General features: G+C 37.8%; 1 protein-coding gene across 1 annotated transcript in view; it reads right to left on the reverse strand.

Moving 5' to 3' along the window:
* Positions 1-5,700: 5,700 nt before the first annotated feature.
* The window catches only part of LOC108434729 (rho GTPase-activating protein 20-like), a 41,770-nt gene continuing 29,502 nt past the window's right edge, over positions 5,701-17,968 (reverse strand). Inside the window, exons 9-15 of the mRNA XM_017710071.2 lie at positions 17,627-17,815; positions 17,337-17,518; positions 14,614-14,778; positions 11,362-11,477; positions 11,079-11,268; positions 8,723-8,837; positions 5,701-8,619 (exon numbers count right to left, since the gene is read on the reverse strand). Coding sequence (XP_017565560.1) covers positions 6,920-8,619; positions 8,723-8,837; positions 11,079-11,268; positions 11,362-11,477; positions 14,614-14,778; positions 17,337-17,518; positions 17,627-17,815 — 2,657 coding nt within the window. The 3' untranslated portion in view covers positions 5,701-6,919. The remainder of the gene's footprint in view (positions 8,620-8,722; positions 8,838-11,078; positions 11,269-11,361; positions 11,478-14,613; positions 14,779-17,336; positions 17,519-17,626; positions 17,816-17,968) is intronic.

A 17,968-nucleotide genomic window follows, 5' to 3' on the forward strand; every position in this document is an offset into this window, starting at 1 on the left:
TCCAGTCATGGAAAATGTTCTAGAAATGTTAGTGAGGCGCTGAAAAACTGTGAAGGTAAAGGAGAAGAGTCACTTTTGGCTAACTGGTCTGAAGGTGCTCTTGTTAAACCAATTCTTTCAAACCCTTTCTTTTATTGAACTGAATGTCCGATTTTATTGATTCATTTTCATGTCGTGGTAAGAGTTGCTTGGTAGCATTCTCTGTAAACACAGGGATACACAAGAAAGTAAATCAAAGCCAATGTACAAAAATACATGTAGAGTTTATGTTGCCAAATCCTTCTTAACAGCCTTTCTTTTCTGTTCTGTTAAAGTTGGTTGACTAATAGCTAATTGCCACTGGCTGGTATGCTCTTGAAAAATATAGTGATATTAGCATCTTCCCACCGTTTCAATATTGGTACATCTCTACTGTTCACTAGTAAAATTTGTATAACTTCTCATCAAATAATGATTGGCCGAGGAATGGATCGTGTGGTTTTGTGTCAGTCAGATGTGTCAGCTGTTGTGCATCATTAAGATGGCCATTATGAGCAACAAGTGCCCTGTATATCATGGAGCCCTATAGTGGGACTCTATAAACCATATAGAACTAACTTTAACCCTATAGTGGGACTCTATAAACCATATAAAACAAACTTTAACCCTACAGTGGGACTCTATAAACCATATAAAACAAACTTTAACCCTACAGTGGGACTCTATAAACCATTATAGAACCAAATTTAGCCCTTTAAAGAGACCATATTTAAACCATATGAAACCAACTTAAGTCATACAGTGGGACTGTTTAAACCATATAGAACCAGTGTCTGAGTTTATTTTTGTCTTTGCCTGAATTTGAAATTCCAAGGCTATGTCACTCCTTTTGCTTTGACAAGTTTTATATGAATGACTTCTGGTCTCAGGTCAGAAGATAAAAGGCTATGAAGAGTGATTCAATGGGTTGTGGGGAAGCCCTAGCTAGTCGGCTCATCCTCTATTCCCCACGGCCCCTATAGGTCACTCACCCCATGCCAAACATTCACATAAAAGAGGAAGTGGCTCTGAGTGAGCAGGAAATGTCAGCTTTGAAGGCCATGTCAAATTTTAATAAGAAAACAGGCAGGTGAACTCCCTGTGGACGGGGTGAAGGGAACACTTTTGAACAGATGGGGGCTGACAATGGACTGGACACAGGCTTTAGTTAGAGAAATTATATCTTTTTTTGCCCTCTTGTTAAATTAGTCAGTAACCAGCTGTGTCATTAATATGGGAGATTTTTTTCTAAATTACTTTTCATCTTATATGTCAGTACCTCATGTTTTGGAAGCATTTCATGTAATGACTTTCTGTGAGGAAGCTTTTAGAGGCACTGAACTCTTCAGACGTCTACGTCTGGTTCCTATCACCGCCACTAAAGCAGAGCATTTCAGACCAAACCACTCTAAATGACACTGTTTACATTTTAACCTTTAATTATGCAAATATCTTCTAATGCAGAAACATGGAACAATGTAAAGAAAGTATTGGTTCCACTTTGCTTTTAGTCGATGAACAGACAAATTCTTTTTACAGCCAGGTCATATCAGTTTTTTCCATTAGTGAAATATCAGAGCTTAGCCTAATAATTATGTCAAAATTCTGTAGTAAATGATTCAGAGCACCATCAAACAGGATTTCCACACTTGGAAAAACTTGGAAGTGGTTGCTGTTATTGAAAGCAAATTGCCACTGTTGGTTCAGCCAACCTTGTTCAACTCACTGTAAACTATTCAAACTTTACAAAAATACCTGAGCTGCATAACTACAAATATTTTGACAAAGCATGGCTGTGGATGTTTGTACTCATCTGTCCGGTTGAAAGGTTCAGCTGCGGGTGACTTAGATAGGATGGAATTTGGCGAAGTGACAAGTACATGAGAGGGTTTGTTGTGGAAGGATAATTCTGTTCCTTTTTCACAAATTCACAGACGTGTTACCGGCTTGTGATGTAAACTGTAATCTGGAAGTTCTGGAAAAACAGCTGCTTTTTATACTGTTTCTTGGATTTAACATTGAAGGACAGCCATTTACCAAAATATAGATTTTTCATGTTGAATGTAGTGATAAAAATATTCTTTCATAAACAGTTCTTAAAAGTTTGGGCACCCCTGGTCAAAATAAGTGTGGAAATAAGTTAGAACAGAGGAAACACGTCTGCACATTTTAATGCAAAATGACCATATTGGTGGAAAAACACAAAATATTTACATTTTATTATCTGTAAAATGTGAAACCTATGAAATAAATAGAAATCATTCATTAAAACTAGCAGAAAAACGGCATATTCCAGCATATTCTCCATTAAGGATGTGTTTAACTTGTTTTCACTTAGAAAATCAACAAAACATAATTTTAGCAGCCAAACTTTTGCATATGACTCTATATTGGTTCACATATATGATGTGAGAAACAAATCTTTTGTTTACCTAATTTCTAGCCAAAACAGCCAATAGGTAAAAGTTATTTGTCATAGCTGATACAGGTGGTATTATTCATAATGTGGCATTCATATTGCTTGTACGTGTAAAGTTCACTCCCAACAAAAAGGAAAAAAAAATCTCTTGGAATTGATGATGCGTTTTGGAACAAAGCCTTTCATATATTTAATATTTAAATTATACAAAAACCTCCAGCAATGTGTATAGCATCAAATCAAATCCGTCAGTATCAGTATTTAATTAGTGCACTCTTATTTCTGTGCACTCTTCTGCCACTTGAACACTTCCATCCTTCCAAACTTAAAAACAACCAGTTCCAGCTGTATCATCTTAACTAAAGCTGTTCTGAAAGCACTCACTGACATTATAACTGCGATCCACACGCTCGCCTGCGGTCCAGGTGGGCTGCATTTCTAGACCACTACATCATCCAAGGCTGTTCCAATCAGAAGGATCCTACAAACTCAGCAGAGAAATGCAGCACACATTTTATTTTCCTCTGTCATCCATAATTCTTTGCATACGTCTGTCCCGATGAAAGATCAACAGATGAAACCAGCTACTACACTTTGTTAGGAAGGCCTGTAAAATTTATAGTCAAATATACTTCTGTAGTTGTGTATCTGATTAGAGGGTGTCAACTTAATACAGGGTACAAAATCCAAGTACTGTCAGTGAGTTTAACAGTTTTGCTTTGTTTGCCAGTTCATAATTCACATCAATCGTATTTTCTCGATCAAGTTTTCCTCTCTGATGACAGAACTTCATCTTGGTAGACCATTCCATTTTGCACTAACACAAATAAGGCTCCTGCCTGGCTTTGGGAATGCAGCTTATGTTCCCCTTCAAAGAGACACTAACATTCACACAAGCAGTTACCCAAACACACTCTTAACTCCATGCAGATTTTGTTCTCAGGTGCTTCTAAAACTGCTAAAGGAGATTTTACACATATTTCACTTGCGTAAAGTAGAGGAACATCAAAGGAAAAGAAGTGAATAAGAGTTCAAACCAATGATTGAAAGTCAAAATGGGACTCCTAGCAAACACACAAGACCTAGTAGACCAACAAACTTATCAAGGCATTATTTGAGAGATTTTTTTAATAAGCTAAATGAATGCCCACTGAGCATTACATACACTTCCTTATATCTACTCACTGTACATTTTATTAGGTCCACTCCAATAATCCAGAGGTGCACTTTGTAGTTCAACAATTACAGACTGTAGTGTTTCTGTTTCTCTGCATACTTTGTTAGGCCTCTTTCACCCTGTTCTTTAATGGCCAAATAATAACTGCTATAATCATATAATCAACAATATATGCAATAATATATTATTATATAATTATATAATAATATATATTTAGACTTTCTATTGAGATGTGTTCATGTCAAACCCTAACCTCTAGATTTTAACTTGTGAAAATACACTTACATTTAAAATACAGAAAGCAAAACTGACAGTTTTAGCATGTTTATTTTTCATAAGATCTTTTTCATTTCATTTAAAAGATTTAGATTTATCATTAATTTGCTTTTTAAATAAAAAAAACCTGTTGCTCCACGTTTTCATGTCACCCCTGAAACACAGAGTTTTAGTCTGTAGACGGAGCCTTATTATAGCCACACCCCTGCATTTTAAAGCAGTGACACCCTGTCCCTCATGGCCACATGGTGAGCAGTTAGATCCCATTGTTTTGAAGTAAACATGTCCCAAAGCCAGAAAATCAACGTGTAACATTAAGAATTCCCACTACCGAAACTTTTTTGTTTTAATGAAAAACATGATTTTGTGTCTGTACAGCAGTTTAAAGCGGTGTCATGTGCTGGCTAGCATTTTTGAGTTCTTCTCAAAATTAGATAAAATTGTCAGAGCCAAAACAGTCAGTACCGAAACAACTGGCGAGGTTTCTGTAATGTTACAATTGTTCATTCATTTATTTTCAAATAATAAACATAATTAAGGTGTAGAGTCACTCGCAAAGATTTTAGTCAGTCCAAGTCAGTTAAGAGTTTTCAATTCTGAACCAGTTCTGTAGAATGATCCCTACAGCATGATCACACTGTATGAAGTAACACTGTAAAGTGTACAGATGTGTAACCGAAAGGCTAATATTCATATATTCTCGAGGTGATCTTTTTCATAAATGTGACATTTTATTATGATTGTTACAATCCACAAGATACATAGGACCAGTCGTCTGTTGCGATTGCAAATACCTTCTTAAGACAGCAGCTGCAAAGGCATGTTTATAAATGCAATATAGCCTTAAGACACTATTTGAAGCTTTATATGTAAATATAAATATAAATAAAAGCATCATATGAACACAGACACAAACATCATATAAACATAGACAGGCAGAGGTGCAGTATTTAATATATAGATATGCAATTGGTACCATGTTCCACATAATCACCCTATAAGGTAAAACATGTACAAAGGATTGGCAGCAACGTCACTGAAAAAATATGAAATATCTTAATATATCATCATTTTGAAAAACAAAATACTCTGCACATTAAGACATTTTCGATTTGGCTCTGCTTTCTATGCACACAGCATTCATTCACACTCATACCATAACTATTCATAGTCTAGGATTCTTGAAAAATATATGTCTAAAGCACTACTTACAGATGTGATGTTCTCTTACTGCACACAAACTTATGATTGGCTTATTTGTTTTCATACGAACATCTATCAAGTAAGAAATTTACATCATATATGTGACAAACTGCCCTTCGTCTTAATCATGTAACGTTAGCCATTAAGTTCAAAATCTACTGAAAATGCGGAAGTTGATTATTTACACTTAAAGGAAAAGTTTGGCCAAAAAAAAAATGTTACATGATTTTTTAGTTGATCAGTCAAAACATTTTGTTTTTGCTTCTTTAGATCAGCACTGGAGCTGCTAGGCCAGTGATACATGCAGGAAGTCAGTAATCAAGTAATCACCCAAAACGATTCCACATATACATTATCATACATTGACAATCTACATAAACTTTTAAAAACAGTAATGAGCTAGTAAAAGAGCAGGGATTGACCTAACAGTGGAAATAGGGCAGTCGTGGGCTGGAGGTTAGGGAACCGGCCTCGTGACCGGAAGGTCGGTGGTTCGATCCCCAGGGCCGACAGTCCATGACTGAGGTGTCCTTGAGCAAGACACCTAACCCCCAACTGCTCCCCGGGCGCTGCGGATTGGGCTGCCCACCGCTCCGGGCAAGTGTGCTCACTGCCCCCTAGTGTGTGTGCTCATAGTGTGTGTATGTGGTATTTCACTGCCCAGATGGGTTAAATGCGGAGGTGAAATTTCCCCGTTGTGGGACTAATAAGGGTCACTTAATCTTAAATACACTGTCTTCTGTATAGCATCCTACTTTCTGGTACTATTCCGCCTTCAGATAAGTTCATAATGAGTCACACTGTATTCTAAACCACAAGAACTTACCTGTGCAACCAGAATTACAACCTGGATGTGGTTATAACCTGAGTGAGAGCAGTGTGGGGCATGTACTGACAGCAATAGTTTGGGTGATTATTGATTTCCAATGTTAGATAACATTAGCTTAGCAACTCCAGCTCTAAAGGGGCAAAATTTGGACACCAATCATGTCTTGGTGGGTTGACTGCATTTAGAGTAAGTAGAAAATCATGTAAATGTGTTTTCTCACCAAACTGTTCTTTTAATAATGCAGGAAACCTTAGTGGTCACAAAAATTGCACGAGAAAACAAAGAACTAATTACATATCTACACACTGTAATGGTTTGTAACACCAAGCATTATATTAATCCTTTTAATCTACTAAAACTAACCATTCTAAAACCAGTTTTGTTTCGATGTAACAGTATGAATGGATCTATACTACATCTATACTTACGCTGCAAATCTACTGAAAACAGAGTATCAATTAAGGATCCAAGTGGTTTTGGAAACATAAATATCATAATCTATCATAAACATCAATGTCTATGTTTATGTTCAGTCTATATTTTTATTTTACTTACCACAGCTTTTTGTTATTTAATCAGTAAGTTAATGCAAACACCTAGTCTAATGTAGCATTGCGTTTGATACATTTGATTGGATTGATGATTATGATAATCAAGAAGCTTATAAGAAGTGCAGCAAGTAATCACAGTTGCCTTTAAAGACTGGAATGTCCTCAATTACAAATAAGATGATGAAAAGAATTACATTTATATTTACAAGGACATGGCAGAGTACGTATACACCAGACCACACCTGCTTCCAATCATAATATTTACAGCAGTATTTCCCTAATTCCACAGTCCTGGAGTACCTAGCATATTCTGTGATTTCCTGATCATCAAGAACCTTTTAATTAGTTCAACACACCAAATACAATCCATAATTAACAGATGAATTCAGGTGTGGTTGAAGCAGGGAGAAACACTCTGGGACTGAATCTGGGAAACGGCCAGTCACTTAAACGTAAGACTCTTCTGCAAAAAGCATTTTTTCAAAGTCCTCCAGCCGTGGGTCACTGCACCTCCTCATCCATTCCCGTTTGCCATGGACAACAGCCAGTGCCACTTCCTGACTCTTCTTTAGATTACTTTGGGTGTCTTCACCTCCATGGAAAGAGAAATAGTCCCTTACAGCCTTTGTTGCAGCAGGGGACAAGCAAAACTGGGGTTCACTAGCCTGGTCATATGGCTCCACATCAGACACCTTGAGTCCATGAGGGTGAGAGAGGGAACTTCCATCTTGTCTTCTTATAGCCTGCCTATGGAGATGCTCCAGATTCTTTGCAGCTTCCCTGTCCAACCCCAGGCAAGTCGCTCCAGGTTCAGATGCTCGTCGCTGACTGGGATGACATCCATCAGACTTTTCTTCGACAGGAATGAGGGAGTATGATTTCTGTCTGTGCACTGCCAAACATCGACCACTCTGCCCATAGAACAATGACTTTGGCAGGTTGCTGTTCTCACCTGCTGTCGGGTTATATGTGCTTTTTTGAATACACCTTGCTGTCTTGCGCACAGAGCAAGCCTGGTTGTGAAGCTCTCTCAGATCTTTGACTGTCAATGGTTTCTCAGAGGCAGGGTAATAAACTGACCTGCTGTGCTGTGTCTGGAGCATGGCTTCTTCATAGGAAGGAGGGCTGTTAGATTCTTTCATAGAAGTTGAAATGCTCAACTCTTGACCTCTCTTGTCCTTACTGTGGCCCATCTTGGAGGAAACCTCAGATTGGAGATGTGGATCGCCAGTTTCCTCATCTTCCAGGCCAATTCTGTCCTTTGACAAGGACAGTCTGTGGTCTTTCTTGAGCCACGTGTTTGGGTGTAGCCCATGACTACTTCTCAGTTGACTCCAATCAAATTTCTCCTTAGGTGGAGATTCCTTTGGAGAAGGAACTGTTGGGCCAGGTGAAGGTGTGGACACAATGCCAGGAGATCGAGGAGAAGAACTCACTGTTGCCTTGAAGCTACCTACAGGTTGGGTACATGGTCTGGCAAAGTCGGCTGAGTGCTGAGAGAATGCGCTATCCAGGGAGCTCATTGAAGATCGTGTTGGGGAAGCCCCAGGAGAATAAAGACTTGAGCAACTGGTGTCTAGATGCAGAGGTGGAGGTTTAAGTTGCTCTTTTCGTCGTCGGGGGACAACCCTTTCACTCTGATCCCTCTCACCGGAGCTGTCCTGCTTCTCCAACCTCAAATTTTTCAAATGTTTGGCAAACATCTCATCTGCATCGCTTTTGCCTTGGCTTGTTGCACCATCATAGCTGCCCTTTCGGTTGCCTCTACGTTCCAGGTATTTGCTCAAAGATGAGGTTGCATTCCAGATGGCAGGCTCGGAACAACGCCTCAGCTGACGAATTCCCTGTGACAATGCAGGTATCTCACATGGGGAATGGGGGCGAGGAGAGGATGGGCTCACTGCTGGGCTAGTTTTTACAGTATGGGTTAGTGGGGGAAGCAAGAGGTGAGTGGAAAGGGTATTGTCTGGGTCAGTTTCAGGTTGGTCCAGATCACAGTCACTGAGGGTGAGCACTGAGTCACAGCTGCGACTGTCTGGCTTCCCTCGTGACCTCTGCATGGGCTGGAAGGGTGATCCAGAGTCATCATTCAGTTCATTCTCAAGACTGTCATATGAAGAGTCTGTCATCTGGTAAGAGGACACATCTGTACAGAAAGGAAAACGGAGTCAGTTTGTGAAAAATATGTACATATGCATATGGCTTAAATCGTTTGGGAATATAAACAGAGTCTGGGAAGGTTTCTTTACCTGAACCATGACCATCTACACTGCATCTTTGAGGAAACCCATCAAACAGTGTGGTCACATCTTCTCCCATTACTGCCTTGCAATTTTCAATCATTAACCGTGTCAAGTCACAGCCCTGAGAAGAGATGACAAGAATGTTTATAATAGATATATTTTAACTATAAGCCCTGGATATAAATAGGAATTGTGCACTAACATTTGCAGAGAAATGCCGTTTTCTCTACAGGATGTGTTAACTCATTTTCACTTTGAAAACCAACAAAACATCATTTATGTAGAACCATGATTCAACTCAAAGAACGAGTCTTTAATTAGTTATTTGCATGTTAAATAGTCATTAACCATGATTAAGTACCTGTTGTAGATGGTTATATTTGTACAACCTTTTAAAAGCTGGTATATATAGCAAAAAAAAGGAACATTTTTACTTAGAATGTAGATATTGGGAATTCAATGGAAATTAAATGCAATTAATAAATCTCGAGACTTCAATGTTCCTCTTGAGGTCTCAAAGGTTAATTCTTTGTAGAAAAATGCAGAGAAATTCAGACCTGGAAGCCACCTTTGTTTGTAAATCTCTTGTATACTAATCCTTCTCGATTAGGAAAAAATGAAACGCACACTGAGCAGCAAGATGATGTCAACAGGGGATGCTTAGGCTACATTTATTCTGGTTTGATTTCTGTTTAAACCCAACAGATGTGCATCAACATTCTGTTTCGATTTCTGAGTTGTTTACTGAAAAGTGTTTGCAGTCTGTGTCTCTTGGGGAAAGAAGAAGTGCCAACCATAAAAATGTCAAGGACGGATGATACTTGGAAAAACATTCATTCAAAAAACAAATTGTTTCAGTCAGTGAGCGCACGTGTATACAAATTGTGGAATACAGAGTAACTAAAAATCTGTCAATCACAATATGATGCACCCTTATCATACACCTCACACAGAACTGCAGCATGTACACTTCTTCTTAAATTAAAATAAAGAATAAAATAAATAATAAAATACAACAGCCCTCAGTTTAAAAAAGTTAAAAGTCAAACGGCATTGGTCAACAGCCTAGACACAAAGCCTTTAGTTTATAGCACAGTGTGTAATTGTACACCAGCACGTTACAAAAGCTGGTGAAAGAGATGAATTGGAGGGCAGGATCCCAGGCTTTTACGATTTCCTCAAAGAAAAATAACTGCTATTGCAGTAAAAAAAAAAAAAAAGAACTTGCACATAAATTCAGTCAGAGATTAGTGTGTGCTTGCAATGGTTTACTTAGGCGGTGCTGAAGCCAAGATCAGTGTCGTTGGGGAATGTTGAAATCTAAAAATTTCTGGGCTGAGCGGCAACACACAGGCCACCACACGCATATCCAAACAAACCGCAAGAGGCGAGAGCTCCATCATAACGGATACTGTGAGAATGGCACTGACCTCAAGAATCTGAAGGAAATGCTTGAAATATTTCCCAGTGAGCTGCTGCTTCCAGCAACTAGCTCAAAAACATCTCCAAAACAAAAACAAAATGTGTAAAATGAGAGCCTTATACAAGAAAGTGGATATATGGAGGACCAAGGGTGACAGCTTTCACAGTGTATGAAATTAGCTTTTGAAAGTATAAACCAACACAGAATACGCCGCAAGCTGTCTTGTCTTGTGTAAAAAAAAATTAAATTCTGAAAATTTACTAGATCTCAACAATTTTTTAAACAAAATACTACTCAAAGAGAAGAATTCTCTCTTCTTTTCTGAAACTTCTATTCAATCTCTTGTTCACAATTATGGACGTCTCATGTTTTTCCATATGTAATACTGTAATGTAAACTTCCAACACATTTCAGAGGTGATGGGATGCTCGATACCACCATATTGATGTTTCTGATGCTGTCTTGGGCTTTTTCCCAAAGCTGTTTCCAAGCACTGCTTCCAGGTCTGGTTCAAATGCAATTGTTATGTGATAATAGATAATGAAACAGGAGATAAGGGAGAAAGCAACAAATATTCATAAGTTCCCTGTGAAGGCTGGGGAGGTGATGATCAATAAAAGAGGTCGCCTTGATCCCAGCCCAGCAGAAACAGGAGTGTTTCAGCTTATATATAGCCTACATTTAGATCATTATTATAACTGATCTAGAAATTTATTACTTTAATAACAGCGGAATCCTCCAGTCAATATTTCTTTCTTCTTGAACTTTCTACTTGAAACAAGACACTCCTTTTTCCTGTCTATTTAATCATTTTTTATAATGATTAGTAAGAGAAGATGGAATATTTTGTATTCTTGAACTTAAGGAAAATGGATCATATGAGCTGTATTTGGATAAACAAAGCTGGTGCCTGGTAACCTGAATGGAAGACCACCTCACCTTTTTGGCTCCTTCTCCCTCCATCTCTGGGCTGCTGGGTGCAGGAGAAGAGAGCATGCTGGGAGCAATGCAAACGGCAAGGTTGAAGGCATTCATCTGGTTCTCTTGGGCACGGAGCTGGATGCTATACAGCACTGCCAAAACATGCTTTAGAAGCAGGATATTCTCAGGGGGTAGAGACACCACCAAACTGAAAGACAGGCGTAAAGATCAGTGATTAACAGTTTATAGCTCTGGATTTCTGAGATTCTGAATTCCTGATTGAGAGGTAAATTTAAAGTACCTTTGAATGGCCTTCAACTGGTTGCCATCTGCTTCATCAGACATATCCATGGTGGCCATCCACTTCTCATAGAACTCTGACAGTAACAGGCTGCCTGGAATGCTCCGCAGGAAGTCCTGCATTATGTACACATAGATAATAGATCATCTCCATTTAAAGTGAATCCTGTCCACACTGATTATACATGATGTTGATATTGATTATTAACTTTGGAGTGAGTGACACAGTACTGTGCGCAGGTCATTTAATTCATTTCCAATTAAAATGGCCACTAAGTACAAGTTATTTATTTTTCATGAGATGTTTCTGATGAGATTAGATATAAAATAATCAAAATGCTTATGGAAAATAAGTGAGAAAAACAGGAGTTTAAAAATGGGAACCCTAACAGCTGTGCAAAGCCTGGTAGACCACCAAAACTGTCACCATCAGATAAACAGCATTTAAAGATTTCTTCTTTTAGGGGGATGAGAAAATCCACACTTGATTCAGATCTGAAAAAATCCACAAGTGTTTCTGTCCATCCTTCCACTGTAAGAAGACAACTCCGCACTATGAGTCCGAAAAGGTGTGTAGGCATATTAAGAGTGGCCTGCACAGAAACCTGACCTCAACCACACTGAATACCTTTGGGATAATCTGGAACATTGACTGTAAGCCATGCCTTCTCATACAACATAAATGCGTATATATATATATATACACACACCTATGTGTGTGTGAAATATTTTGATATTTGCTTGCGATGATCCATGTGAAGTTACATGTGCCACCTGTTTAAATCTGATCATGTGCCACTTACTGAGCACTTCTTAATTTGACTGACAGTTTCTCAGAACAGCTTAAGGGTATTTAACAGGAGAGAGGATTAAATTTATCACTAGCTTTCAGATAACATGATCACACCACATGACTCATGTAACCTTGCTAAAGTAATATCAGCACAGTACATATACATGATGCAACACTGGCATCAGTGACAGGTGAGTTTTAATTGGTATATGCAACTTTTTTCCTTTTACACATGGGATGACATTCATTATACATAGGTGTCAGTTTAGTAGGTCCACCTACATGCCCAAATGTATCAAGAAACCACTTCCAATGACTGATTTCAGCTATTTTAAGACAATTGAGCACAGACAACATATATAATCTCTATAGAAAAGCATCACTAATAAAATGGATTACCATAGAATACCTCTGGGATGGGTTAATGTGGTGTTTGTAATGCAAAACTAATCATCCAACATCAGTATCTGACCTCACTAATGCTCTTGTAACCGAATGCAGTCAAATCCTCACAGCAATGTTCCAACATGCAGTGTAAACCCTTCTCAGAACAGCAGAGGCTGTTACTGCAGCAAAGGAAGAGGAAACCTCCTACTAATACCCTTGATTTCTGAAGAAACACTGTATAAGCAGGTGTCTACGGACTTACGGACAATGGATTGAATTGACCGTTTTATCTCTACTATGACCTTGTAGGCAGCCCATAGCTTAGAAATCTTAAAATCTGGACCTAGAATCCAGTTTGTGGCCCTGTATTTTGTAATTACTGGTAGCTATAACAACTATGTGACCAATCAGTTACATCAAAACTTTAATTAGTAACCAGTGATTACAAGGACCAGGACCAGAAACTAGATCAAAGGTCTGTACGTGAAGACCTCTGCCATATCCCATCTGTTGCTGCATATTTATCAGTTCCTTTCTGTGCTGCCCATCAAAGGACGGGGATCCTCGCTGACCTAATATTATTTGGGTGGTGGGCCATTCTTGCCACGACGGTGATATCAATATGGTAGTGACATGGTAGTACATGATGCCCTGACTACTGGCTACAGGAGCACTGTTGTGGTTGGCAGACATTTCTCAACCCAACAGTGACACTGAGGTATTTAAAACGCCTTTTACATTCAGCAGCAATGCATCAAAATGCAGTTTATTGGAACAATAAATAAAGGGACCTCTTGCATTAATGCTTACCTATTTCTTTGGGACAGACTTTAAAGTCCTTTTAGTTGTTTTTAAAGCTGTTAGTGACCTAGCACTTGTGTATCTCACTAAATGTCTCTGTTCCACCACGTAATCTTAGATCTACAGATACTGTCTTTCTGTAAAATCCCTGGGTAAAGTACAGAAAAAGCTGAGAGGCCTTGTTCTGTTATTGACTTTCTAAACTGAAAGTTTTGACCTTTCACAGTTATGCAGTCAGGTTCGGTACATTTAATGTTAAGGAACATCTGATTGTGTATCCTTTTAGTCTAGCTTTAGCACACAAAGTTTATTTAGCTTTCTGACACTACTTTAAAAGGTTGGGCCTCACACCAGAAAAAGTGGATATTCTGGTCTTCTTAGTAAAACAAAAACATGTCTGAACCTCAATTTATAGAAAATAATTGCAATATGAATTGCATTTACAATATTACAGTATAGGCTCCTGGTAAAGAGCCGCTCCTGTTTTCCATTTCTAACACCTGATTAAAATGCTATCAGGCAACCTTGTATTCACAGTCTATGACATACCTACAACTTCTAAACAAACAAGAAAAAAGCCTAGAGTGAGTTTTTTTTCCTTCTCACAATTGATCCCCCGACTGGCTGATTCCACCGTCACTACCTAATTATATTAATGGTTGATCTGACGCATTAGACTGTCAATCCAGCTCCTGAAGTCCCAACCAATGGTATTGGCTGTATCTACCTAAATGCCATGGAAAAAAATTGGATAATTGTTTAGAGTATATATATATATATATATATATATATATATATATATATATATATATATATACACTCTATTATTAAATATTATATTATATTATAATATTTAATTTCACAGAAGGTCCTGAGGGTTTCGCACTGGTCAACATACTCTATGTGCAAGGAACTTAATTCATTTCATTTACCAGCACTAATAGATGCTTCGAAGATATTTAATTAAGAAGCTTATGTAAGTAATAACCAAGTTAGAGATCATTATTTGCCTGGTATTATGCAAGTGCTTTTCCAGTTAAAACTGGACACATATGCCACCTTTTCTGACACATACAAAAATATAAACAGGTTTATTCAAGGAAAAACCTCACACGGATACACAAATGCACAATGAATAACAGCAAGCACACACACACAAGCCAATACACCTTGGAAAGAGGGTGATCAGGAGCCAGTATGCAAAATAAGGTTTCCTTTTTACCGTTAATATATTCTGCACTTTCTAGTCACTTATCATAGAATAAAACTTGCCTTGAAGACAGCAGCAATCACAAAGATGGATTGACGGGTCAGCTGAATGTCCTGGATTCCAGAGTCCAGTATGTCTCTCAACTCCCTGCAGGCCTTGGCCCCGGCAGAGCGCCGGAAGATTCCCCTTGTGAACGGCCCCTCTTGGAACAGAAACAGCAACATGTCCTAGAGAGAGAAAATAAAGCCAGATATATATATTATACAGTAGGACTGCATGAGAGGGACAAAACCCTGTATTGTGATTGTACAACTACATGTTGCTGTAAAGCTTGCATCATATAAATGTAACAGGGTTACAAAACTGGCCTTTAATTAGTTTGGCTAAAGTTAATTATCACTGTTGCTGTTAAAATAAAACTTCCATTTTTGTTGTTTTTTTTTCACTTTTTTGCATAGTTTGAAACCTCAGTTACCCTTTATGTTATGTTAAAATTCCCCTTGATGAACAAACCAATAGAAATGGTCCAAAATTACTTACATTCCTTTATCTTCCACTAAAAGATAATATATATTTTTTCATTTTGGAGATACAAGGTTTGTTCCAACATTTGAAATTATTCAAGATGCTCGCCACATGTACATTTCCATTTTTTAAATAATTTATTAAAGGGTTAATTTGCAAATTCTAGACTTTTGTTGCATCAGAATTGCAAAAGTACTGTGCTACGATTTAACAAACAATGCGTAGCCCTATTTTACAGTACAATATTTATTAAAAATTGGTCCAAAGGGAAGCACTTTGACAGAAAAAATGTAGGAAACTGAAACTGAAACCTTTCCATTTTTTCATTTGCAGTGTGAACTGTCACTTCAGCAACTATACATAAAATTTTCACCACTGTGCAGGTTCAAACATGTCTACCACTACAAAAAAGCTTACCACTACAAATCAATGGAGGCATGAGCCAGATGAACCACCTCTGAGATGAAAGAGTCAACCAGAGAGGATACATGACTGTATTAAAAAAAAATCAGCTTTTTAAAGAAGTATAAAGCCACATGTGTTCAAGGCTTCTAAGAGAATCTGCACTAGGTTGAAATGATATGGACAAACTACTCCCTTAAAAAAGTGTTTCTTTAGTAAATCAATTGTTATACACAAAACCATGATGACTCAAATAAACATTTCAATGCATAAGTAGTTCTTTACAACGTTAAGACATTCTTCTATACGATGGAAAACCTGCTAACACTGTACTGAATGGCAGACTCCATAAGCCTTACATGACACCTCCATGAGCCTTACATGACAAGTGACACAGACCTAAACCTTTATAAAAGCTTATTCCAACAAGTGTCAGTGGCATAAAGGCTGCTTTTAGTCATTTTGATGTCATTTCATCTCAACATGTTCTGTGACAACTGCACTTATTGGAATAAACCTTTATAAATGTCTAAAATAGGTTTATGACATTTATGTTGGGTAAATGGTCCTTTAAAGATAATTTGTAAATGGTTCTATGTAGCACCAAAAGGGGTTCTGCAGTTGTTTCAAGTAATAGAACCATTTTTAGGCACTTTATGGACTTTCAAAGCAAAATGAGTTTAGTCTAGTGATCCCACACCTTAAATATGTTTCTTTTATTAAAACAAATAACTGAAAATGTTCCACTTTGTCACTATCAAAACAATCATAACACTACTGAAACCACCAAATGCTTTGGTAGTAATTGTTTCAGTTGTGGCAATTTTATCTAATTCTGAGCATAAGTCACAAATGCTAGCAGCTACATAACTAGGAAACAGCTTTGAACAGTTGTACACACATAAAATCATAATATTTTATTAAAACACAAAATGTTTTCTTGATTGCACAAATTTCATCACTTTCAATAGTAACAACTCTTAATGTCACACACTTCAAAACAACGGGATCTAACTATGCACCATATGGCCATGGCTATTTCAGTGTGGTTAACAAGGCACCGCCCATGGACTAAAACTGTGGGATAGCATGTTTTGAATAAAGTTTTTTTGATTTAAAAATTAGTATAACTTGTATAACAAATCCTTAGTAATAACTCACAATAGATCTTTCAACTTTCACCTTAAAAGAAATCATGAAATTTAGTAATTAGGGTTTGGAAAAGACACTTTACGATAAAAAGTGATGACTTTGTATATATTTAACTTATTATCATCTCAGTTAATTTCTTGGATTTACATAGATCACAACATTATCCTTGTAAATATCTAAGGTCTGAATATTAAATTTTTTTTTTTTTAAATAAATTCCATTCTTATTCCATAGAGCAGTCCGTATAGAACCCTTTTTGCTGAGAGTGTACCTTATCATGATTCTTTTGTGACATCTTGTGATTAAGATATATGTCAGAATGGAATAGAACTTTCTGGTGAATCCCTGATGTTTGATGGATTACGTGCACACTTTTATTTGTCGAAACATATATGTGTCAAGAATATCTGTGTTTGGTCAGGATGTTCACAGCACATAAACAACTTTGTGATTGGTTAGAGGCTTAATTTGCATATTGCAGCATTTGGCAACCCCAATATACGACTCCAGTTTCGTAACTGAAATGTTTGTGACATTGTGAAATGTGTACGAAAATCCAGCTTGTCTGTGTTGGAGGAAAACATGCACTGTGTCTTGCACCTAAATTAGACACTGTGAATTTGTCACCTCATGGTCTACCACTGACTCTTCAGTGTTTTTTTTTTTTTTTTATAAACATGACTGCGAATACGATTCCCACACTCACCATGATGGGCTTGGGAAGGCTGTTTTCCATGCACACAACACTGAGCGGCAGGCCAAAGAGCCTACCAGTGGTGGGAAGAAACGGTGATGGAGATGAGTCATCGAGCTGAGTGGTAGAGCCACGCCAAAAAGCCCAGTTGATGAGTGAGCGCCGTCTCTTGAACGGCTTCTGGTCTGGATCAACTTAGAATGAAAGAAGACGCAAAAAATATATTGAATGCCAAATATAAAAGAAACATGAATCTTTTGCTAAAGTTTCAGATTTTCAACAGGAAACATTAAGACATTTACCCACAAAGGAGTGGCCCACAGCCACTCTGCTTGGTTTCAGGATGAATTGGCACTGACTGTCTGACTGTAACTGATCGAAGAGAAGCTCCACATCTATGTCAGGCGGACTAACTGCATCACTCTTGTCACCTGTTTGACCCAATGGCTCTCGAATATGGCTCATCTGTATACTGAAAGGAAACTCATGTCCTGTGCAGTCAAAATGAAAGAGAAACATACAAACTCACTAATACAGTACAGAAACATATAATCAGTGTAGATACACTATGTGTCCAAAAGTTTGTAGACATCTGCTCATTCAGTATTTCTTCTGAATCCAAGGCCGTTATTAGGGAGTGTGTG

Source organism: Pygocentrus nattereri, chromosome 12 (assembly GCF_015220715.1).
Source record: "Pygocentrus nattereri isolate fPygNat1 chromosome 12, fPygNat1.pri, whole genome shotgun sequence".
Lineage (NCBI taxonomy): Eukaryota > Metazoa > Chordata > Actinopteri > Characiformes > Serrasalmidae > Pygocentrus > Pygocentrus nattereri.